General features: G+C 44.0%; 1 protein-coding gene across 5 annotated transcripts in view; it reads left to right on the top strand.

Annotated features, from left to right (window-relative positions):
- The window catches only part of SYP (synaptophysin), a 38551-nt gene that overhangs the window by 10674 nt on the left and 3940 nt on the right, over positions 1 to 23937 (top strand). For all 5 annotated transcript variants that reach the window (XM_061613971.1, XM_061613973.1, XM_061613976.1 and 2 more), the window contains 4 exons: positions 12025 to 12149; positions 15120 to 15315; positions 17004 to 17195; positions 22753 to 23056. In XM_061613971.1, coding sequence (XP_061469955.1) covers positions 12025 to 12149; positions 15120 to 15315; positions 17004 to 17195; positions 22753 to 23052 — 813 coding nt within the window. In that variant the 3' untranslated portion in view covers positions 23053 to 23056. The remainder of the gene's footprint in view (positions 1 to 12024; positions 12150 to 15119; positions 15316 to 17003; positions 17196 to 22752; positions 23057 to 23937) is intronic.

The following is a 23937-nucleotide window of genomic DNA, read 5'->3' as shown; positions in this document are numbered from 1 at the left end:
CCTCAAATTTTTCTTACATGTCCCGGAGCAGTTCCAGATTTATTTATTTATTTTAAAAATGGCTGCTGGCACACTGCTGCCCTGATGTTTTTCAAATGATTGGGTAAGTACAATGAGACAAAGAAACATGGGCACAATCCACAAGGAGTATCTCAGGTCCCATTGATTTTGATGAGGCTTGCAAAGGAGGATTTCCTGCTAGGATCTGCCTTCTGTTCAGCTTTTGTTTATTACATTTATATCTCACATTTTGTCCAGGAGTTCCAGGCACTATGTGTGGTTTTCCACACTTATACCCCCAGTTTTAACCCACAACAACCCTGTGAGGTAGGTAGCTGAGAGGGTTTATGGCCAAAGACACCCAGTGAGATTCATGGCTGAGTGGGGATTTGAACCTCAGTCTTCCCAGTTGTAGCTTGCCATTCTAACCGCTCCACTACACTGACCATCATCAAGGGTGACCTGATAAGCTGAATGGTCATCAGTAGCCATACAGCAAAGTATCATTAATCTGGAAGCAAGTGCTTGGAAAAAACAACCTTTAGGAAAATTGGGAGGAGTTGGCACATCTGCACTGACATTTTGAAAGGGTTCAGTAGTGCCTTCAATGCCCTTCAAACTTCCTAGTCTAGGACACATAAGCAGGAACTAACGCTCCTACATTGCCTCTCCCCCTACATCTTTCCAGTGGTTTGAGAAGTGGATCTACATTGGCTGCATAGTCTGTACAGATCTGCTCTCAAAACTGGTGAAAAGGATCTTTTCTGTTTTCTTAAGGGTGTCCTCCAGTGTAATGCTTGTCCAGCTATATACCTTACAACTTGTACCTTACATCAGTGGTCAAAGGCTTCCAGCAATCCTGCAAACTTTTGACCAACTCAACATGCATGCATCATCCCCTAAATGGGCCCAGGATGTTTTGCCACCCCAAACCAGCTGCAGTGTACAGTGTGACACGCAGTGTCAGGGAATTAAGTCTTACCAATGAACCCAAAGCCACTCCTGGGTGCTCAAGCCAAGAGATAGCGGCAATGAGCAGAAGGAGTGTTGGGACCACACCAATATAAAAATTTTGAAAGATTTATTGAAAGATGTCCAATTGACACAGCCAGAGATGCTCCTGTGAGTCACCCATAGTAGGAATGGTAAAATGAAAAATTAGATATGCCCAATAGTCCTGATCTTTCTAATAGAACCAGGAATATTTGCGTTAAGAACATGAATACAAGCTTGGGTGTTCTCTAGTTACAGTTCAGGGAGTGTTAGGGTAGGCAAGACAGTAAGAATGGACCCACCACTCTATTTTATTTGTGTCCCTGTGCTCTCGCTATTGCTGCTTGACCTGCAAGACAAGAAGAAAGATCAAGTCATTTTCACCAATATTATCAATGGCATTATTGCCAGAGGGGGCTGAATCCACAGTAAGGTTTCCCTTGGGGTCATTTACCAGATAAAGAAGAAAGCAGACATCACAATTAACTTCAGAACTGGGGCTACTCACCCATTTTTCCCAATTTTGTCTTTTAAAGTTTCCAGTCTTATTTCCCAAATTTTACTCCAATTATTTTTCATACAGCAATTTAAAATCCATCCAATGCTCAGTAGGGTTTTACACAGCCTTTTCATAACTATAGTCCACTTTCGAGGGGAGCAATCAGATTGAATGCTCCAGTGCTGTGGCTTTTCCTAATAGAATAATCTGTGGATAAGGCATGGAAAGGGGTCTTACCAATCACTATCACCATCTGAAGTTTCATAACCTGGTTCTGAACCTATTGAAATTTAATCTGTATTATTTGCTAAGTCCAATTCATCACACACCCTTTCCCAATTATTCCCAAAATTATACAAGCCAAGACATTTCCCAGGCCCATAGATCCCAGGCAATCAGGGTGTTTCCTTCCCAGTTTAAAGCAGGTGCTACCCACCATTTCATGTTGTCTTCAGAAATATATTTTACTCTACTTATCCCAGAGGTCAGGCCCTGCCATTCTCCATATTTTTAATTTCACATTATCTGTTGGATGGTGGCAAATCAATCTCTCTTTCTCCAGTGTCACAGTTGTTAAGAGTTGGAACACCAAGGAGACACATGGATTGCATTTCCCATCTAAATAAGTCATCCATGGTACCTTTCCATGTTAGAGACTCTGCTTCCCCCATGTCTAACCTAGGATAAGATATAAGGTTGAATACTGTTAATCTAGGAATTCCTTTTTGCAGGTGTCATGTGATTAACTTTCAGTAATTATAATTGAAATCACTTTCTTTGTATATGAAACCAAAGTTTTGGTGCTGGGATTTTGCCAGCCGTACCTTCAATTATAAACAATTTTGCAGCATTGTACTTATGTCTAATTAAAAATCCAAATTCAAGAGTTAAGAAGGTGAAGTACCCCAAAGAGAAAGGGGCTCCAGAGGAAAATTAAGCCTCTCTTTGCAAGATGCTAAGATGGAAAAATCAATCTGTAGAAGAAAAAGAGGGGAGAAAATGTCCCCCTTAGGCACCAGTGATAAAAAAAATTAAGTGAAACATTTTGTAGCTACATAACAAAAAAGACATTGAACACTAATAAGACCAAAAACTACTACTAATCTTTGTTGGTCATGACTTGCCTGAAAAGGGTTAGCAGGTAACATAGTTTATGAAGATTACATTATTTTCTTTTAATGTAAATTTAGCTTTCCCTAAACAGGCCCATTAAGACTCATCGTGAAATATGTTTGTTTCTGTAACCAGATCAATTAAAAACAATTTTAGCAAGTTAAGTTACATCATAGAAATCCTTCAAAGAGAAAGGAATTTCATTTCCATTGCTTCTTTAACTTCAAAGAGCTAGAGTTACCTTCTTTTTTTCTTTTAATTAAACACTGTGGGTAAAAGTGTGGGTACAGACTTCCGATATACAGATTTATATAAATCTCACCCCCCCAAAAAATGACAAATTCCAATTTTTCTGGGCTTTTGAGAGTCCATAGCCTCTAGTTATGCACAGAGTGCTGCACATGAAAAGTTGCTGTAGTTGCTATCATGGTGTCAGCATCAGGCTCACTTGTAGTAAAAAAAACTCACCCAGTGCAAACTTTAAAATTTATTCAATTTGTATGTTTTTAGAGTCAATTTAAAAATAGAAGTACAACCATGCTGCTTTATAAGTGGGCAGGGGAAGGAGGGGTAGCCAGGGGATAACGCTCCCCCTTCTCCCAGACTTGAAGTGTGCCTTTGCAATTGCTTACTGATCTCACGCCTCCTCCAGAGAGTAGAGGAAGGGAGGGTTAATATTAGCCCACTCTCCCTTTTAATCAATTTGTTTGCCAATAAAACAGCCCTTCCAGACTTTTGTTACCTGCAAAGTAAGATAAGATGAAGAATCCTTACACTTCCCTAATCCTTCAGCCATGCTCTCCAGCCTTCTCCTTACACCTTCCTTGAGACATACCGTCTTCCTTAACCATTTGTAATCTCACCTTTCCCTTTCCCTGTAATGGGCACATGGGACATTCTAAAGATGATGCTCTTGCAAATACCCTTCTGTTTACTGTAGATAATGTTTTCACACATATCCATGATCCCTAACTCTGTTCTCCTTTGTACATTCTCTCACCTTCAGCTACATTCTCTAATCAGCTAAGCAAACCTATGTTGGTTCACAAGTCAGACAGCCGAAAAACTTTCTCATAGCATTATTTAGGCAAAACTTCCTTGCAATTTCAAGTGGGGGAGGGGTGTAAAAACAGTCATCCCTTTGTACCAAATACACCCTTTGTTAAACCAATTTCTTATAGATACTCAAAAATACAATTTGCAATACACTTTGTCCCACATACACAAAAATCCTTGGGGATGCAGAGGCCTGCACCCCCTTTCTGGAGTTTTATGCAGAATCCAAGATTTCCTCAAAGCTTTTAGCCAGCAATTTGTGTCTTAGGTAAATGTGGGTTGGAGTGTAGCAATAACCATGGTGTGTCCTTCTATTGTCAGGGTCAACATGGCAGACACAGGGGCTGTTTAGATTCAGTATTACAAGTTTTGCCCTTTTATATCACCCTTTCACCATGTGTTTCACAGTGCAGCAACAACAACAATCTGTAAAGAGCACAACGGGAAAGGGGAGAATCGGGAAAAGAGAACTAATTTCTCCCCCTCTGCTTCCCCTCTGCCCACCAGCAACTCCTGCATTTCCCATATAAAGTCCCTACATTCATTCCTCCTGTCATCCTTTTTCGTGGGCACAATACAATCACATGTACACATCGCCCTTGTTTTCATGTCCACTGCCACCTCATTCAAGGTGCGGCCAGCAGACATACTTAACCTATACTAAGGAGGCTGTTTGTTTTTAAAACACCCCTCTTACCCTAAATTCAATTCGTTCCCAGGGCTTTGGTAACCAGGTCCAAGCCCATTACTTCTTCAACCTTTCCAAATTGTGGATCATATCAATAATGTAAAGTTTTTACACCAATAGTCAGTCACTGCAGTCCTGTATTTAAAAGAAGACTCACAACACCAGTAGACAATGTGTGTTTTCTTTCTCCAGCCCGAACCATAGCTCTCCCAAACAAGCACAAAATGAAAATTTATCTACAGGTTCTTTATCCCCACCTTTATCTACAGGTTCTCTGGGAAGGTTTCCCTAACTTCTTTAGGAGTGGTGCCTATTCATTTAGCCCTTTGGCTATGGGCAAAAATGATGACTAATTATGCTCCCCTTTATGTACAGATAAGCAGACATGGCTTCACATTTGAACAGGGAGGTTGCTGGGATAGGCAAAGAGTTGTGTACTATCAGGTGCTCGGTCTCATCATACTTTGGACACATAATTAGAAGACCTGATTCACTAGAAAAGACAATCATGCTGGGAAAAACAGAAGGGAGTAGAAAAAGAGGTAGGCCAAATAAGAGATGGATTGATTCCATAAAGGAAGCTATGGACCTGAACTTACAAGTTCTGAACAGGGTGGTTCATGACCTCTTGGAGGTGGCTGATTCATAAGGTCACCATAAGTCGTAATTGACTTGAAGGCACATAACAACCAGGGCTGTGGAGTTGGTACACCAAACCTTCAACTCCGACTCCTCTATTTTTCTACTGTCCGACTCCGACTGCACCCAAAATTGCTTCTTGTCAATCAAAATTTATTTGGAAGTCGGAGTCGGTACATTGCTTCCGACTCCGACTCTACCCAAAATTGCTCCTGACTCCACGACTCCGACTCCACAGCCCTGATAACAACAACATGACTCACAAATGGGGAAATGACCTTCAGCATACCAGTACAATCTACTGCCAATTTTTAACACCTTCTCTTTTTGGCTTCAGGGTTGCTTAGAGGAAGCCACTTGGAGGGAAAGGGGGAATCAATGTATAGTCTCTTATCTCAGCTTTGCAAGGTTTTGATGTTACTCTGTTCCAGCAAAGCAATTAATTTCTTTAAGGAGACATAGCAGTAACTGTAAGGAGTCTCCTAAAGGATGCAAATTAGTTTGATCAAAATTTCCCATCTTAGGTTCTTTATAGCAGTAGCAAATTCAGAAGTGCAGGGTCATTTTGTGATAGTCACAACCACGCCCCCCCTTTTTTTTTTGCTTCTGGGTTTAGAATGAGAACCTTGTCAATGCCTTCTGCCACAACAACAGATGCTAGGAGCCAATCAGCATGAAAGGGGAGAGTGTTTCCTACTGAAAAGAGTCTTCTCATGGGCCAACTCACCTCCTTTCACTCTGATTGGCTCCCATCAGCAGGAAAGGACAAGGATGCATGTTAGAAGATTCTTCTCAGTGGCCAACACACTCCCCTTTCATGCTGATTGGCTGATAGGATGCTGGAGACATAAGAACTCTCCTGGGACCCTGCTCCCAAAAGTGTTAAGGGGTCTAAGACCCCCTGAGACCCTGAACAACTACACCCCTACTAGGTTAGTTTGAGCATTCAAAAGCCTGTCCTGCACATTGTTACCATGGAGACTCATAGTTTATTTCCTTGTTACAGTCTTTGGGAGGTCTGGGGCTCCATTTTAACCAGTGCAGCACTTCAAAGTGTGGCATGGGTCATTCCCCAAACCCCAGCTCAGCAACAGCTATTTAAGGCATTGCCTGAAACCACATGGTAACTGCTGTCCTGATGTATGTTTCCTTTTGCATCTCATAGTCTTTGTACACAGCCAGTAAATCTTGCTCATTGTCAAAGTTTTGTTCAAGGTTCTCCACAGTTCCCTTTGCTGATCCTGAGTGGAGCAAAAATTACTTCCTCCATTCTGGCAGTGCTCATGCTATCCAAGGACCTGTAAGGGGATTGCATATCTCCTACACGTGCATATGAATTCACAATAGTACTTGGATTCTTTTTCTTTCTGAACAGGCTAGCCACTTTGGTATGGTCTCAGTACCTCCCCCTTTTGCAATTCTCCACCAGCTGACACAAAGTATCAGGGAATTAGGTCTTACCAATGAACCCAAAGCCATTCCTGAGTGATCAACCAGGAGATAGCAGGAACGATCAGGAGTGTTGAAACTACATCAATATAGAAAATTTTTAAAGATTTATTGAAATATGTCCAATTGACACAGCCAAAGATGCTCTTGTGAGTCACCCACTGCAGGAACGGTAAAATGCAAAATTAGATGTGCCCAATAGTCCTGACTTTCCTGCTCCCACACTCATGCAAGTAGCTGGTGGCCAGCCAGTACTGTAGCGAGGAAGAAGAGACTTGGAGAAGGAGAGGCAGCGCACTCACAGAGTCTCACATGGTAGGCTATGGTAGAAAACTTCTCAGATCTTCTGGTGAAGCTGGGGTGAAGTCTGACCCCTTATAGTCAGACAATGTTTTGATGTTCTTTTGATATCTTCACTGAACCTCAGTATCTCACCCATCAATCAGTCACCTGGTGCTTGTAGTGATGTCAATCTTTTGGCACATCTGTGTTCTCAGGACTGCATTTCCTCTTGGTCATACCAGCTTGGAGTCTATCAAGGGTGTTGGTCATGAGATCTCTCTTAGGGTATTCAAACTTACATTATAATTACAACATTTGTTTAGATTTTATGTATTCCAGATACACACACACCAGTTGTCGTCATCTTGATAACCTTCAGCAACTCAGTTTCAGCCATAAGCCCAAGAAAGAAAAAATAATTCACACCCACACATCCTCTACATGTTAACATACAGTAGGGTCCCGCTTTGCAGCGTTCCACCGATACAGCGGTTGTGAATTGCAGAAAGGTCCCACTCCTACGGTGCTTGTTCCACTTTTACAGTGTTTTTCGGGTGTCGGGCACCATTTTAGACAATATTAGTCAATGCGTTCTGCTTTACAGCGGATTTCGCTTTACAGTGGCGGTCCGGAACGGAACCTGCCATATGAGCGGGGCCCTGCTGTACTGTATACCACTCTGTCATCAGTGGCCTTGGGCAACTATAACTGGTTCTGTAGTGCGTGAAAGCAGTGTAACAGATACTGTGTTTTGTTTTACAGACAAGATGGAGAAAGTTATAAATATTCCTGGCTTTATCTCAAACACTGTGTTTCTGTCAGTTTCAATACTGTGAGCATTTTTCATAAATATTTTAAAGATACAATTATAAACGTGAATACAATGATAAAATAATATTTATAGTAAATGCATAGCAATGCAGAAGCATATGGAAATACTCCAATAGCAGTATCAATAATAAATGGCATGAATATATAAGTGCATAGAGGTGTTCAGGCACTGATACATATAGGAAGGACATACACAGCAAATAGACCTTAATTTGTGTCAAGTGCAGGGTACAGGAGTGCAATTCTCAGAGCACACACTACTCCACTGGCACCCTTATAATTACGACCACTCCAAGAAACTGCTTGAATTGCTTGTGCAGTTGAACCCATCACTGAACTGCACCTAACCTTGGAAGTGGCTTGATTCGCAAGCTTGATAATCTCTGTGCATGAATGAGTGCCCATGCAAATATGGGTCCACTAATGTTACTCCTTCCGCTTTGGTCAGCCTTGGCTCAAGCACTGTGGCTGTGCTCACCCTCATCTGGAGCCATCCTGCCCAATCTCTCCCTGCTTTTACTTATTTAACCTATATACTAATAGCAAGCTCATTCTCCAAGTGTGAATCCAAAACAGCACCATCTATATGTATCAGCAGATTTCCAGGAACCCCAAGATTCACAGAAATATAAAAAAGACTTTCACAAGAAAACAAAACAAAATCTAAGGGTGTGTGTGGAGAAACCCAAAAGAGCTCAATGGGACTGAGCATGTTCTGCAGGCACAGAATGCTTGGCTGATTCTCTGTTGGTTGTGGGGGGGGGATAGAAAACAGAATGGAATATCTTGGAAAAGGGCATGGGCATGACTGGCTAGCTGGCATCCTGATCGGGAGCAGTCCACACTGCAACAACTTGTTGCAGGTCCCGTTTGTTCACCGTATTTGCAATTTTCATAAACCACTTAACTGGAAAAGTTTAAGCTCCTTGCAATAAAATTCATGACACAAATTTAAAAACCCATTTTGTCAACGATCAAAGTACAGCATGCACTTGTTCTTTATTACAGTCAATGATGACTAGTGCAAAACAGAAACACAAGTGTCTCAAAAGAGAAGTTTATCCAAATATGCAAAAGAATAAATACAGCAAAATAGGATAAAATAAGATAAAAAACATCAGTATTATAAAATTCCAAGAGGAAACATGTTGCTATGTGTCTTCAAGTCGATTACGACTTGTGGCAACCCTATGAATCAGTGACCTCCAAGAGCATCTGTCATGAACCGCCTTGTTCAGATCTTGTAAATTCAATTTATGAGATAGCTAGGTCAATTCCTGGCGAACATGCATTTGAAACCACGGGTAGCTCCTTGCTCTCTGGATCTGTCTTCTGCACTCTGGAATGAGAGCAGGAATGGTGCTGGCACCAATGCAGACTTGATGGGTGGCAGACGGCAAAGTGGGTCAGACTAGGTTAATATCTGGTCCCTGCGCAGCCACTGGAGGGAGATTAAAGGGAGGGGAAGAAAACTCCCCCCCTTTGTCTCTTTTTATATTGAGCTCACGCTCTACTCTAGAAATACCTGTGATCGCACAGTTAGTTTCTCAGCTGATCTGTAATTACCCTGAACCAAAATCCCCCCTCCACGCCCAGGCTAGGATTATTGCTTAAACCTTATAGCATCAGAAGGTTGCAACAAGCTGCAGCACCTGCAGCAGGAAGAACTGCTGGTTTGCATGCTGCAGTGCCCCCTGCTGGCTCAAGGAAAGCCAGCCGGCTGAAGAAGGCCTTGCATTCCTCTCAGCGGCCCTTGCTGGGACTGAAATAGTTTGGAGCTTCCTCTAATGTGCTGATGATGCTAAGGCTGGCCTCTCTCTGGCGGCCTCTACTTTGTACAGGAGAGGAGGGGACTGGAGTAGCAACTGCTTCAGTCATGTGACTTGATTTCAGTAGAGGGCCTTTATGAGAAAGGGGTGTTTGACTGGGGGAAAGAGAATCCTCTCCAATATCGTGTATTATTTTTTTTAACCTTGTTTGTCAAGAGTCAAGTCAAGACCAAAAGGGCACAAGGCTGTATGCCTTATAGCTCGACTCTGATATACTTCAGGAATACATTGATGCGCTCTAGATACTAAATGCCCCTTCGTTCCTTTTTAAGGCCTAGTTCGTACTGAAGTGGTAAATCTGCACCTGGGCTATACATCAGGAGCAGAGACCCTGTGGTCCTCCGGATGTTGCTGTCATCATCCCTGACTATTGGCCATGCTGGCCAGGGCTGGTAGGAGTTGGAGCCCAACACCATCTTTCCCAACTCTGTTGTACAATGTCAGACTTCAGACTGGGTTGTGCCACAGGTGAGGGCTCACATGATTGCAGGGCAACCAGAAATCCCTTTCATGTAGAAAACTAGCATGTCAGGGAAAGGGGTTCCAGTCTAGGGTACATGTGTAAAGGCAAGAGAATAAGACTTGGGGAGTGATTGGGCCCCTGTGAATACTACAACTCCACCCAGACCATCTCTGATGTAGACATGCCTGAAGTACTTAAGAACAAAGGCATATGCCAGTTTACTATTTATTCTCTCTCAAGAGGACTAGACAGCTGTGTTCTTGTGGTGGTACTACAGTAAGGGTTCTCTAATAGAATTTTCATCACCCATGACAAACTGCAATTCCCAGGAGATTTGGGGAGAAACTGTGACAGTTAAATTATTCCTATAAATCATACACGAATGATAACAGCCGCTGGCACATCCTTTTATATTTTTTCTTAGCAGCTTAAATAGCTAGAAATGAAAACTAAGATTCATCCGTTCACATCAAAGCCAAATCAGAGTTACATCTGTGCCCTAGATGTGGGGGAGGGGTCAGCTTTGAGTGAAAAAAATAGCTGAAGGCGGGAAAGATTCAGTGCCACTCTTGGCCAGTCCTGCTCAGAGCATCCCAAAGCTGCTTTTCCTTTTTAAAAAACCTTGCTGGGGGTCAAGAACTCAAAACACCATCTTATCTCATAGAAGGAATAAACATGCTAAATACTATATTAGTATGCACGTTACAAAATTAACATTATGCTAGATGCAAAAGAGGAATACTTAAAAACAAACCTATTGATTCAGAGATTATGGTACACCTCTTAACAAAATGAACATTATATAGATACAAAAGAAGACTTAAAGAAAAACATACAGCTTCATATGATTCCAAAACATAATATATGGCTTCCAACATTCTAAGAGAGGAGAGTGAGCAGATGGGAATTTCCTAGCAACAAGAAGCGATCTGTTCCTGTTTCTCATCTGTTCTGATGTTCCTCCCCAACACACCCTCCCCACTGGAGCTCTCCCTCTTGTAGCAAATTTTGCCATTCAAAGGAAGAAGAGATATATGATCTGTGTCGCCCTTCATGTCTCTACTACATTCTCTGGGATCTATGGTGCTTGGTTGGAGCATTAGGGAGATGCTGGAGTGGAGCACAACAGAACTCTATAAAAATCTTCCTGTTTCAAATGTTCAGTACAGGAAGCAGAACAGAAAATCCCCAAGAAAGATATGTGAGCTGGAGGAGAAATGGGGAGCGGGGGAGTTTTATATAAACTCCAACAGCAAAAGAGGGGGGGAAATGGCTTGAGGAGCTTGCAAAAAGGTGCAAGTGAGAGGAGGAACCCAGCACTTAGGCTTCTGTGTCTGTGTGTTCTCTATGTGTGGTCTATATGTGAGTGAATGTGAATGGCCATGCCCACTTTGGCAACGCCTACTTTCTTTGGCCACACCTACTACTGGCATGTGGACCTTGCAGGGTTGGCCAACAGGGAATGTAGACCTTGGGTCAAAAAAGATTAGCCATGCCTGTTCTAAAGCATTTCTACCAAATCTTAAACTATCCCATTTATGTTTGTAGTATGACATTTCTGCATTAACACCCTCTGCCATATTTCCTTTGGCCATTCCTTTCTTGTTGGAAGTCTCTGTTGCTTCCAGTAACTAGCAATGGCCATAAGTACTGCAAGCTAGAGTTTTACAGCCACGTTTTCTTTAGATAACAGTCTTAAGCTTTCTCCAATAAAATAGCAAGCATTTCCAAAGGGAGCTCACTTTAATCCCCTTTATACAATACTTACACAAGATCACCAAATAGGTTTGAAATCTATGCCATTTCTCACCACACCTTCAACATTTCGCTTGTCCGGCCATACTTTTTTTTTTTAATTATTGGGTTTCTATGGTGATAGTTGCTATTTAAATTTCTAGACCTCCTGCCTGCTCCTTTTCCTATCTCACATGCCACTAGTTATCTTCCAGCTCATGATAATTCCACATGCATGCAAATGGTAACGTGGTTATCCTAAATGGTGGGGTAGTAAATCATGGTATCGTACACAAGGATTTACACTCGGGTAGGATTGTCACATCAACCTAAACTTGGTAGTTATGCAATTTCCTAAGGAAAAAGGAGTTCCAAGCAGAAAATCGGGGGGGGGATGAAGTAGCCCATGTTTCTCTGAACTCTCTCTCTCGTTCTTTCCCTCCCCCAGTTCTTTTCCATCTTTGCATTTGCGACATGCGGCAGCTACACTGGAGAATTCCACCTGAACGTCGAGTGCTCCAACAAGAGTGGGAGCGATCCTGATATAAGGGTGGACTTCGCATATCCCTTCCGGTGAGTTGGGCCCTCACCTGTGGTTACTCATTTACACTGTGTGAAGCACGCAAAGAAACAAATGGTGGGCAGAGGGTGGCAGGAGTTGGCTCACAAGCTGCATTCTCTGGACAAAGAGCCAGATTCACTGATCACATTAAAAAAACAAACAGACCAGGCAAGGACCTGCATGAATGGGGCCACAAAGAGACGTTACAGGAGTGATGTGACCCTGTGCCACAGGGCCAGCACCAGAGGGTGGCCAGGTTGGGCCTGAAGGGCCCCTCCTTAGGGTGGGTGGGTAGCACTCTCTTCCATGATCCACGGCAGCGTTGGCTCCGGACCCTACTGTGAATCATGAGAGGGAGCTCCTAGACACACACACCCCCACTACCACACAGGCCCGTGATGCCCACCTGCATGCTCCACCTACCTCTCCCTTGACATACATGTTGGTTGAGCTGCAGGGGCAAGCCTGCCATCAATTAAGATGGTGGCCAAGGTTTCCCTAAGGGGCTGATTCCCCTTCCACCATCTTGGTTGATGGCAGGGATGTGCGCATAGCATGCATGTGTGTCATCAACCAAGATGGCGGTGGAGGCATATATAAATTATCTCTGTGTCAGGAACATAGGAAGCTGTCATGCCAAGACAGACTAGCCCATTATTGGCTTCTTTGACTGCAGGTGCTCTCTTGGGTCTTAAGTACAAGTCTTTCCTACTAGCTGCTGCCAGATCCTTTTAAACCTGAGTTGTCAGAGGTTAAATCTGGGACTTTCTGCATGCAAAGCCACTGAACCATGGTCCTACCTTAAAGACGATATTTAATAATGACAGTTAAGAAGTGTCTGAGTAACTTGTTACATCTGTGATTCTCAACTTTTTTTAATAAACAGCTTTTTATTTGAATATTTTCATAATACACAACTTTCTAATGAGAATATATTACAACGCAACAAAAATAATATAAGTGCTTTAAAATGGAGGGAAATTGCCCCGTGTCTAACTCAGGCACCGGGGAACCTTTGACCTCAAAATGATGCTCCAAAGGTCAGGACTGATGGGAGTTATAGTTCAGCAACATCTGGAGGGCCAAAGGTTCCCCACACCAGTCCTAATAGAATAATCCTGAAACATCACGGTTCTTTTGTACCAGTTTGACCAAAAAGATTCTCGTCTTTTTTGAAATTGGGTCCTCCCTGTAAACCTGCTCTGCTTGCAGAGAGGCCCAATTCAACACTAGCCATCCATTACATAGTTAGGCACTTACAGAGATTCTGACATGCCACTGTGTGGATAAACCCTGCCACAGTGTGAGGACAAAGAATCTCTCCAACCATAGAGGAAGCAGTGGCTGCAACACCAAACCTCAGCTGCTGCAGGGGGGGGCAGTTGAGGGGAGGGGGCTGTTCAGGGTGTTCTTTCTCCTGTGCATTTCGTTGCTAGACCTGCTCAGTCTTGTCTCTTACTTTGGAAGCAGCTATTGGTGCAGTGCCTTGGCATTTTTAAAGGACCTCAGATGAGACAGTTTGGAAAGACCTTTGCTTGAGGCTCTGCAGAACTGTTGCCAATTAGAACAGACAGTACTGAACTAGATGACTCAGCATATGGCATATTCAAGCACCCATTACCTTTAAAGCAACATCCATTCCCCCAACATTTTGACAGCCCAAACCCCAAGGACTGCTTCTTTCCAGCCAGATCCCCTGCCACTGGCTATACTGAAATCACCCAGACTGTTTGCGCTTTTCAGCAACTGGTATTCAGAAGCACACAGCCTCCGATTGTGGAGGTAGAGCATAGCCATCTTAGCTAGTAGCCTTTGATACCGTTATCCTCCATGTCACCTCTTACTCGCCTGCTAGTTCAGACCCCATGAGCATAAATGTGGTTTTTTGGTCCTGACATGCATAGCTTTACACTTGCTCACATTAAATTGCACTTATCATTTTACCGCCCATTCACTCAGTTTGGAGAGGTCCTTTTGGAGCTCTTCATAATCTCTTTTTGTTTTAATGACACTGAACAACTTAGTATCATCAGCAAACTTGGCCACTTCACTGCTCACCTCTAACTCTAGATTGTTCATGAACAAGTTGAAAAGCACAGGTCCCAATACCGATCCTTGGGGTACTCCACTTTCTACAGCCCTTCATTGGGAGAACTGTCCATTTATTCCTGCTCTTTGCTTCCTGCTGCTTAACCAGTTCCCGATCCACAAGAGGATCTCTCCTCTTATTCCACGACTGCTAGGCTTACTCAGGAGACTTTGATGAGGTACCTCACCAAAGCTTTTTGAAAGTCCAAGTACATGATGTCACTTAACATCAGCTAGGTATGAAGGTGATGTCCTCAGCATATGCCATATGGCATTCAGGAGGGCACAGCCTGAGCATTAGTGTCCTATTTAACTATCATAGCTTAATAACTGTTGTTAATGGTTGTTAATAACTGTTAATAGCCTCCTCCATGGATTTGTCAAATCCTCTTTTTTGCCACCATCTTCACATCATATGACAGCAATCTCCATAAAGTGATTATGCATTGCATGAAGAAGTGCTCTACTTTTATCTACCCTGAGCCTACTGTCAATCAATGTTACTGGAAAACATCAAATTATAGCATTATGAGAAAGAATGAAACATCTCTCTTTCTGTCAGGGATGGGGAACCTGTGGCTCTCCAGTTGTTTTGAGTCCAGCTCCAATCAGGCCCAGCATACAAGGCCAAAGATCAGGCATGATAGGAATTGGAGACCAAGTACTGTACAACATGTGGCAGGCCTCAGGCCCCTATCCCTCTAAATCATTCATAACTGCATAATCCTCTGTCGTATCTGCCTTTAGCAAAGAATATGGAGACTGCAAAATTCCACTTGTCTTGAGACAATTGTTTCTCCTTGGAGCAAAATTCAAACAACACAGAGTATACCCAGCTCTGACATGATGAGTGCCACATCCATCTTCTTCCACTCTCTTTTCCTCCTTACCAGGCTCCACCAGGTGTATTTTGAAGCTCCAACTTGTAAAGGGAACAAGGACAAGATTTTCTTGATTGGAGACTACTCCTCCTCTGCCGAATTCTTCGTCACCATTGCGGTCTTCGCTTTCCTCTACTCCCTTGCCGCCATTGTCGTCTACATATTTATGCAGGACAAGTACAGGGAGAACAACAAGGGCCCCATGATTGTGAGTGCCTGGACTCCTGGGTGTGATGCAACAGACGCCCATGATTAACGGCAGTGCTAGGGTGATGACATTGCCCAGGGTCATTTCAGCAACTGCCTGAAACAGTGACGTTCCCACATGACCACAAGCATCCTGTGCTGCCTCTTCTGGTGATCCTCTGCAGAAGTCACAGCAAGTGAAGGGTGGGGTGACTGGGGGAATTGCATTCAGGAAGTCTGTTTGACAGGCTGGTCCCACCATTAGGCAGACAGCCATTAGCAGTGTCAAGCTTAAGGCCTGTCAAAGAGCAGCCATAACGTGTCAAGACGGTTAATCAAAAAAATTTTTGCTGTCATGGGGCTTTATTTATTTATTTATTTGACTTATTAGTCGCTTATCTGGCTGAATTATCAGCCACTCTAAGCGACGTACAAAGCAGAACATGCAAACATGTGTGCCATATAAACTTGCAATAGGGATGGAAGTCAGGGAACAAGGTTGGATTTCTATACTATTTGGACTACAGGAAGAAGACAGAGATGTGGGTTTAAATTTTGAATATTGATGTGCTGCTCAGCTTCAGTACAGTGCCACTTTAGGACAATTATGACCCACCAAACCAAATGTAGTCACCAGTGATGCATGAGGGGCTCAGCAGAGGCTTGATAAACCACCTGGTAGGGTTTGTTTTTTTTGCTGCCTACGTGAGGCCACCTAGTTAGTTTATGGGTTGGATGGGATTGGAATCTTAGCCACTGCACACCAGTAACTGTACAGTAGGGCCCTGCTTTGCAGCGCTCCGCTTTGCAGCGTTCCACCGATACGGCAGTTGTCAATTGCAGAAGGGCCCCGCTCCTACGGCGCATGTTCCACTTTTAGGGCGTTTTTCAGGCGTCGGGCACCATTTTAGACAATGTTAGTCAATGTGTTCTGCTTTACGGCAGATTTCACTTTACGGCGGCGGTCCGGAACGGAACCTGCCGTATGAGCGGGGCCCTACTGTATGTCTGTTTCCACTGATTGGTATGGAAGATCCATATCAGCAGGAGCAGGTGCTAAGCAGGAGGCCTGCACCAGCCAGTGAGAGGTGCAGCAGGACTGAGTCTTGACAGAAGACTAGGTAGCCCCTTGGCTAGGTGGCCTGGCAAATAGGGGAAGTGTCCTGCCCACATGTATAGCCCAGCAGGCTAAGACACATTCACATGAATAAGTTGCACCAGCACTGAGGACCTAGAGACTGCCAATTTTATAGTGGGCCCTGATGGCTTCCACCTCTTCCTGGATTTTATTTGGACCCTGATCTGAAGCATGCAGAGGGCTTGCTGTCTCCTTCCAAGCAGGCCAGCTGGAGGGAAGGCCTTGGGCTACCAAGCAGGCACTGGGACAATGAATCTGAGCTTGACATAGGCCTGTTGCTCCTGAGGACGATGAAGGGCTGTCTGGAACCAGGGATGGAGTTACCCACAGGACATGCTGGATCACTTGCTATTGCAGCCTTCTCAGGCAGAGTGTCATCTGGGGGGGGGGCTGTTTGTGCTAGGGGCAGCAGCTTAGGATCCTCTTTCTCAGAGGCAGTCTTTCTGGGCCCAGAGCCTGAGCACCTGTGGGATCCTAACAGTCCACTGTCAGCCACTTCCTTCTCCTGCAGGGGGCCTATCTCATCCTTTGGACAATCATGGCTGTAACCTTTTTCTTCCTTTCTGCTGCAGGATTTCATTGTTACGGCTGTTTTTGCCTTCATGTGGCTGGTAAGCTCCTGTGCTTGGGCCAAAGGGCTTTCAGATGTCAAGGAGGCCACTGACCCTGACAAAGTGATTGAAGGCATGTCTGTGTGCCAGACAGAAGGCAACAGATGCAGTGAGCTACGGGAGCCAGTCACCTCTGGCCTCAACACCTCTGTGGTTAGTCCTCCAAATACCTATTATAATGGAATGTTGCCCAGATATGGCTACCTGTATATATTTGTACACTGGGAAGGCATATTGTAGCTTGTGTATTCAGTCCTGGCTCTAGTCAGTCACTGCTGTTACCACCGCTGCTACTGCCTGCTTGCCTGCCAGGCAGAGAGTTGCACCTGCTGCTTCTCCTTCTCACCTGTTGGCTGGGCCAGAGTGGAAGACGGTTGAACAAGCAAGCAGGTTGCAGTGGTGGAGAGGAGGAGCAGGACCAGTGGCCTCGTGTCAGTGGACCCTCTGCTGGGGTATGGGCCCTTGGCAGATGCCCCACCATGCCTACCCTTGACACAAGCCATTGGTGCTTTTGAGCTTTGTGTTACTATAGATGTGTCTGTGTGTTTTTTGTGTGTGTGTCTCTGTGTGTGTTCACACACATCTACTCTCTACATTTTTGGTACAGGTAGTTCCTTATTTCTTAGGGGTGCAGATCATTCAGGTGTTTACTCAAAGAAAGCCTCTCTGTGTTTCGGAGGGCTTACTCCAAAGTCTGCACAGGACACTGCAACCTGAATCTGGTTGAATTGCTAGATTAATCAGGTTGAAACTTTTAATTGAATAATCAGTGGGACCAGTTGGGACAACTTTTTCTCAGTGGGAAGTTCTTTAATTTGGGGGGAGGGTATGCATTTTGGTTGTGTTACTGTACAAGAGAATAAAAAATAACATATGCCTGCAGTGATATGTTTGTTAATTATTAGTAGTATTTTGATTTACTAAATGTATATAGCCATCTAATACCTTTTCTCTTGGAGGCGTACAACAAAACAATATTTAAGATGCAATATATTAATAATTAAAAACAATAACAATAAAATGACACCAAAAAAGAAAATAAAAGGTGTGATTAGATAGATAGATAGATAGATAGATTACACTTATGCTAACCTCCAGAAGAGTAGCTCTGTTAGGTTGACAAATGGTGTTGCTCTTTAATCAGTGGCTGTAAGTGATGACTTTCTGCATGTGTGAAACTGTCATAGATCAAACACCACAGATAAGAGCTTTTACGTTTCCTTAAACACAATACTTTCCAGTGGAAGCACTTCCAGATTAGAAATGGGGGGGGGGGTGCCTTCAAATTGGCTGATGTAGCCAGTGAGATGGAGGGATATTTGGGGGCTGCCCCAGTGCAGTGATCTGGGGAAAGCAAGGCTCTAGTCTCACATCCTTAGCAGAAAGTTTCAAGAGGCAGTGGCAGAGTCTCCTCCTTTTCGCTCCCAGTAAGGATAAGGGTCCTCCTTCACTTGCCACTTGGTCAATTTCTATCTTCTGTCCCATCTCAGCACTTGTGTTGATCCGCTTAAAGCAAAACGATTCTCCTGATTATTGATCTGACAATCTAGCATTGTGAGTCACTGAGTGACTGTCTGATGTATGTGCTTACATAAATCAACCTTCAGTTTGAAGCAGGACAAAAGAGTGAATGCTGTGAGGTCTTTTGAGATTAAATTTTTGAAAATATGGCCAGTAGTGTAGTGGCAAATTAAGAAGTGCAGGGTCCCTACATGTCACACCATACCCTCAGGACTGACTGTCTCTTCTGCAATTACAGAAATATGGAACCAGAATAAAACTGCTATATGCATAGGCTCCCTACCCCAAATCTCTCTCTTTGGGGATTAAATGTTGCCAGAAACCTTTCGATTTTAAGAATTCTGAAATGAGGCTAAGTGTGGAACTCGGATTTGAGAGACCAAGATACTTTGCCATGAAGCTCACTTCTTACTTACCCTAGGACTCAATCAACATAAAAGGGAGGTGCGTGTTAGCTATTGAGAAGAACCTTATCAGTGACTTATCTCCTTTCACTCTGATTGACTCCAATCAGCACAAAGGGACAAAGAAGCATGTTATTAGCCAAGTGAAAAGACTCACATTGGGACCCTGCTGGGACCCAGCTCCCAAAAGAGTAAGGGGTCTAAGACACATACCCCATGGTCCTTGATTATAGCCCTGAATGTGGCTGTTGGTGGGAGCCCTTTCAAGGGAGCAGAGCAGCCCATTAGCTGATCTACCCATCATTAAGCAGGCTATAATTCTCATTAAATATTAGAGCAAATGATTTTCTTCAAATAGTTTTGCAGAGAACCTTTGGCTTCCTTGAAAGCTTCTGTGAGGATTTTCCTTTAGAAGGTTATAATGAAGAGCAGTTTCCTGATAGACAGCTTGCCCCTCAGTACCACTTCCTCTGCATACATGCAGTATTAGCCAACTGGTGGGTGTGATCAGGCGGGGTTCACTCAGTTAATGTGAGGTTACAGGCCCAACAGGCCTGACTAGTACCCCGAATGAATAGTGTGTGTGAGAGAGACAGGCCTGGCTCTCCAACAGTCCATATCCTCTGCTTGTTTTCCCTTTGTCCAAAATATGTTCTCTGAAACTCTGGGGCTCCTTTGGAGCTTGTTAGGGTCTCCTCAGGGAGGAGACTGGTTGGACAGCAGATGGGGCTGTAGCTCATTGATAGGGCACCTGCTTTGTCAGCAGAGGGTCCCAGATTTATTTCCCAACATCTCTAAGTATGGTTGGGAAAGATTCCTGCCTAAAACCCTGCAGAGCCACTTCCATTCAATGTAACAAATGCTAGATGGACCAAGATCCTAAGTTTTTGAATATTTGGTAAACAAGCTTATATCCAAGTAGAGACCTTGCAACAGAGCAGATCTACTCAGTAGGGGTTGTTATGTGTTATCCCTGGTCTCTGAAGAGACATTTTTGAGTGTGAGCAGGAACAACAGCTGCCGTTTGCATTGCATCCTTGATGGAGTAATTGATTAGTGCTTTACTTCAGGGTTTGTTTGAGGAGAGCTATTCAGGTTAAATAGGAACTTGACTCTCCACAGTGCTATGTGCATTGTCTTCACAGATATTATATGGAACATTGCTGAATTGTTAACTTTAAATGGCTGCTCTTTAATTTTAACTGGGTTCTGCTGTGTTTCCTTATTTGATTTGTAAGCTACTCTAAAAGACATAGCTGAAGAGCGACTAATAAATGCTTTAAATGAACAAACATGGACCACTTCCTCAGGAACAATATTCCATACAATGTCTGCTCAGAGAACCACTGGCTTCTAGGGCAAGGTGAAGCCCCTTTGGCCCCTTGTGTCACCTGACAAATGACATCAGCAGCAGCAGCATTTAGGATTGTCAGGTTATAAGCCAGAGAAGGAGCCTATACCTTTTCAATATTTATTTATTTATTTAAAATATTTATACCCCGCCCTATTTCCAAAGAACTCAGGGCGGCTTACAGATAAAAACTATAATCAGTTAAACAAGTAATATACAAATTTAAACAGTTAAAAATGGATTAAATCAACAATAAGTTAAAAAATATGACTATATTAGTTAAAAGCCCGTCTAAATAAAATAGTCTTCACCTGGGCACGAAAGGATGAAAGTGAGGCAGCCAGTCAAACCTTGCTAGGGAAGGAATTCCACAGTCTAGGGGCAGCCACTGAAAAGGCCCTATTCTGTGTTTTTACCAAGCAAACTTGTGAGAACGATGGAATAGTGAGTAGGGCCTCACCAGATGATCTCAAAGCTCAGACAGGGTCATAGAGGGAGATACGATCTAACAGATAGCCTGGGCCTAAGCCGTATACACCAATAAAGGAGAAGAGGAGGTAGTAAAGGCAGCTTCTGCCAGTTCGTGACCCAGTCCTTTCATCCACCCTCCCAGTCCCATTGGAAGTAGGGCAAACATGACGTCCTGCTCCCTCTTATAGGCTGGGGAGGCCAGTGGATGAAAGGACTAGAGTTGGACAGAGCCACAGCTACCTCCCATCCCATTTTATTGGTGCACTTCAAAGATAAGTGCCTATTCTCCAGTTTGCAACTATGGGCTCATCCAGACGACTGCAAAATGTGTGACACGCCCGCTATGTGTGTTCATTATTTTTCGGTCGTCCAAATGATGTCTCGCGCTGTTATGCATTTTCGCGTGTTAAATCCGCTCCTTGCAATACCGGCAAAAATGCGATTTGCTGTTTAAAATCGGGAATCATCCGCTGTGCCTTCAGGACTTAGGATGCAATACCGCGGACTTTACAGCTGATGGGGGGTTCTTGGGCATTTCCCCTTGCCCCTTCTCCTCATTCCAGCCAATCACATATCTGCACTTTTGCGCATGTGCGAGAATAAGCCCGGGAAAATTGAACCAATCATCACAATGGTGGGGTGTTGGGAGAGGGGTCTGCAACTACTGCACAGATGCATTTTATTTTTTGCCAGCCTGCAAACTGGGCGGCTGCTCTGGGTGAGATCTGCAATGCACAGCAAGCAAGAAAGGGTGGGGGTCGGTTTCAGCCTGCCTCCGGAAAGCTTTGTCAATTTCATTCTACTTGCTGGGGTTTTTGCTTCAAATCAGAAAAGCATACATTGGTTTAAGTGTAATATCGCAAATACAAACAAGAAAAGGGCTGCTGGTTGGTTTCAAGCCTGCTCCAGAAAGCTTTGTCAATTTCATTTTCCTTGGGAAGGAAAGGGAGAAGGAGGAGGGGGTGACACATTTCTTGCTTTTTTGGAGAAATAAGTGCAATTGCCAGCGTGTGTATCTCCTTAAATATCAATAAAGGCAGAAAAGCATACATTCGTTTAAGCATAATATCGCAAATACAAACAAGGCAGGTGTGAAATCGACCAGCAGCCTTTCCTTCCGAGGCGAGAACTCCTTTACAGCCATATTGTGCTTCGTTGCAGAGGGGGAGAGGAGCATATGTAATTTTTTTGCTGACCAATTGGTTGATAGGGGGAGGTTTTAGAGGTGGAGCTTGGAAAAAGCAAAAAGAATGTAGGGGTCTTACCACTGCGGGTGCGGGTGCAAAAAAGTGTTTTTTTTTAATTGGGAAAGAGCGAACTAAAAGACAAAGTGAGGACTATCAGATGACAAACCGAATATGGAAACCGTGGATTATCCCACTCCATTTGGATAAGCCCTTGGTAACCCTACAAGGGCTCAGAGCTTGAGCAAGTCAGACAGAACGTTGCAGTACCTCCTTCTGGCCAGCTGCCTACTGACAGTACCCAGGAGTAGCTGATGGCAGGCTTAAGGCACCAGCAGCTCTCCTTTCTTGCAAATAGCTGCAGTAACACAGGGAATAAGGCAAGGCATCAACACCATCCCTGATGCTTTCAGACCTTACAGCAAGGGTTGCCAACACAGGGTCTGCAGATGCATGTGTGACTACAGACTGCCCACAAGTTCCTCGACTCGCCTCTCGCTCTGCTTTTAGGCTACAAAGAAGCATTCCATTGTGTAGCCATAGAACAGGTTGTGGCTTGTGCTTGGTTGCGGCACATGCACGTGTATGTGTTCTGTGTGGTGCCCATGTCAGTTTCTCCAGTTTGCAAATGTGCCCATGGACTCAAAAAGGCTGACAAATCCCTTACGGTATTTCCTACCACTCCACCACCACCTGGACAGGGCTGCTGGGATGGGAGAAGGGCTCTACACTGTGCAATTGATTGTTCTTTCTCCATCTTGTCTTCATTTTGACCCTAGGTTTTTGGCTTCCTGAACTTGGTGCTTTGGCTGGGGAACCTGTGGTTTGTGTTTAAAGAGACAGGCTGGAGCACCCCCTTCATGAAGTACCCACCTTCTGCCCAAGAGAAGCAGCCAGCACCTGAGACCTATGGTGATGCCTACAATCAAGCCCCAGGCTATGGACAGCAGGACACGTATGGGCAGCAGGGTGGCTACCAGCCTGATTACAGCCAGCAGGGTTATGGTCAGCAGGGAGAGTATGGCCAGCAAGGTGGCTATGTGCAAGGCGGGCCCACTTCCTTTGCAAACCAGATGTAGGCGGGTGAGTTACAAGATGTTGCTGGCTGGGGGAGGGGGAGATAGTGCGCTTCTCTCAGCCAAGAATAAGCCTGCGCATACTCCATGCTAAGAATGTTAACAGTATGCAGGAAAAACTGAATTGTGCAATCTATTAAGCATATTTGCATCATTTATTATGGTTTTGCTAGTCATAGGGAGGAGCTTAATTCCCGAAGCTTAATTCCTTGACCACTGGGAATCTGATTCACACACCCGTTATGATGTGTGCGGTTTGTACACAAGCCTGCAGTTCTCTTTCAGAAACGAGATCTGAATGAACTCCAGAATTTGGCACCCCAAGGGTTAGCAAGGACAATACAGATAAGTCAAAAGTAATTTTATTGCATCAAAAGGGAATGAGCATACTTATTAAAATATGTAAACACATGTTAATTGACATTGACTTAAACCTAATCAGGAGACGTCCAGAGCAAATGAGAAATAGTTCTAAACATCAGCCTTAAGGGCCCAACATACTATGGATGGTGGAGAAATTTGATTCAGTTCACATTTAAAGGTGAACTTACCTAATTCACACTTTCTGAAACAATACATGAAATACATCCATCATTTGAAATTCACTTTTCAAAATTTTGCAATGCAGTTCCCCAGCCAAGTAACGTGAACAGAAATGCATATACTAGTGTAAAGTATACATATAAATGCATATATGAATGAACAGGGCCGGTTCTAAAGGGCAGCCAGGTGGGGCACTGGCCCAACGGCCCCTGGAGCTACAGCGGCCCCCTCAGCCGCCCCTCTGCTCCACTTCCATGATCTGTGCCTCCCCCACATACCCCACCTACCTGTTTGCTGTCTTTTACCATTACCTTTAATGAAGATGGCAGCCGCGGTTTCCCTAAG

This window comes from Rhineura floridana, chromosome 3 (assembly GCF_030035675.1).
Source record: "Rhineura floridana isolate rRhiFlo1 chromosome 3, rRhiFlo1.hap2, whole genome shotgun sequence".
NCBI classification, from domain to species: domain Eukaryota; kingdom Metazoa; phylum Chordata; class Lepidosauria; order Squamata; family Rhineuridae; genus Rhineura; species Rhineura floridana.
The sequence above is the reverse complement of the archived record's forward strand: the minus strand, read 5'-3'. Positions and strand labels throughout refer to the sequence as shown.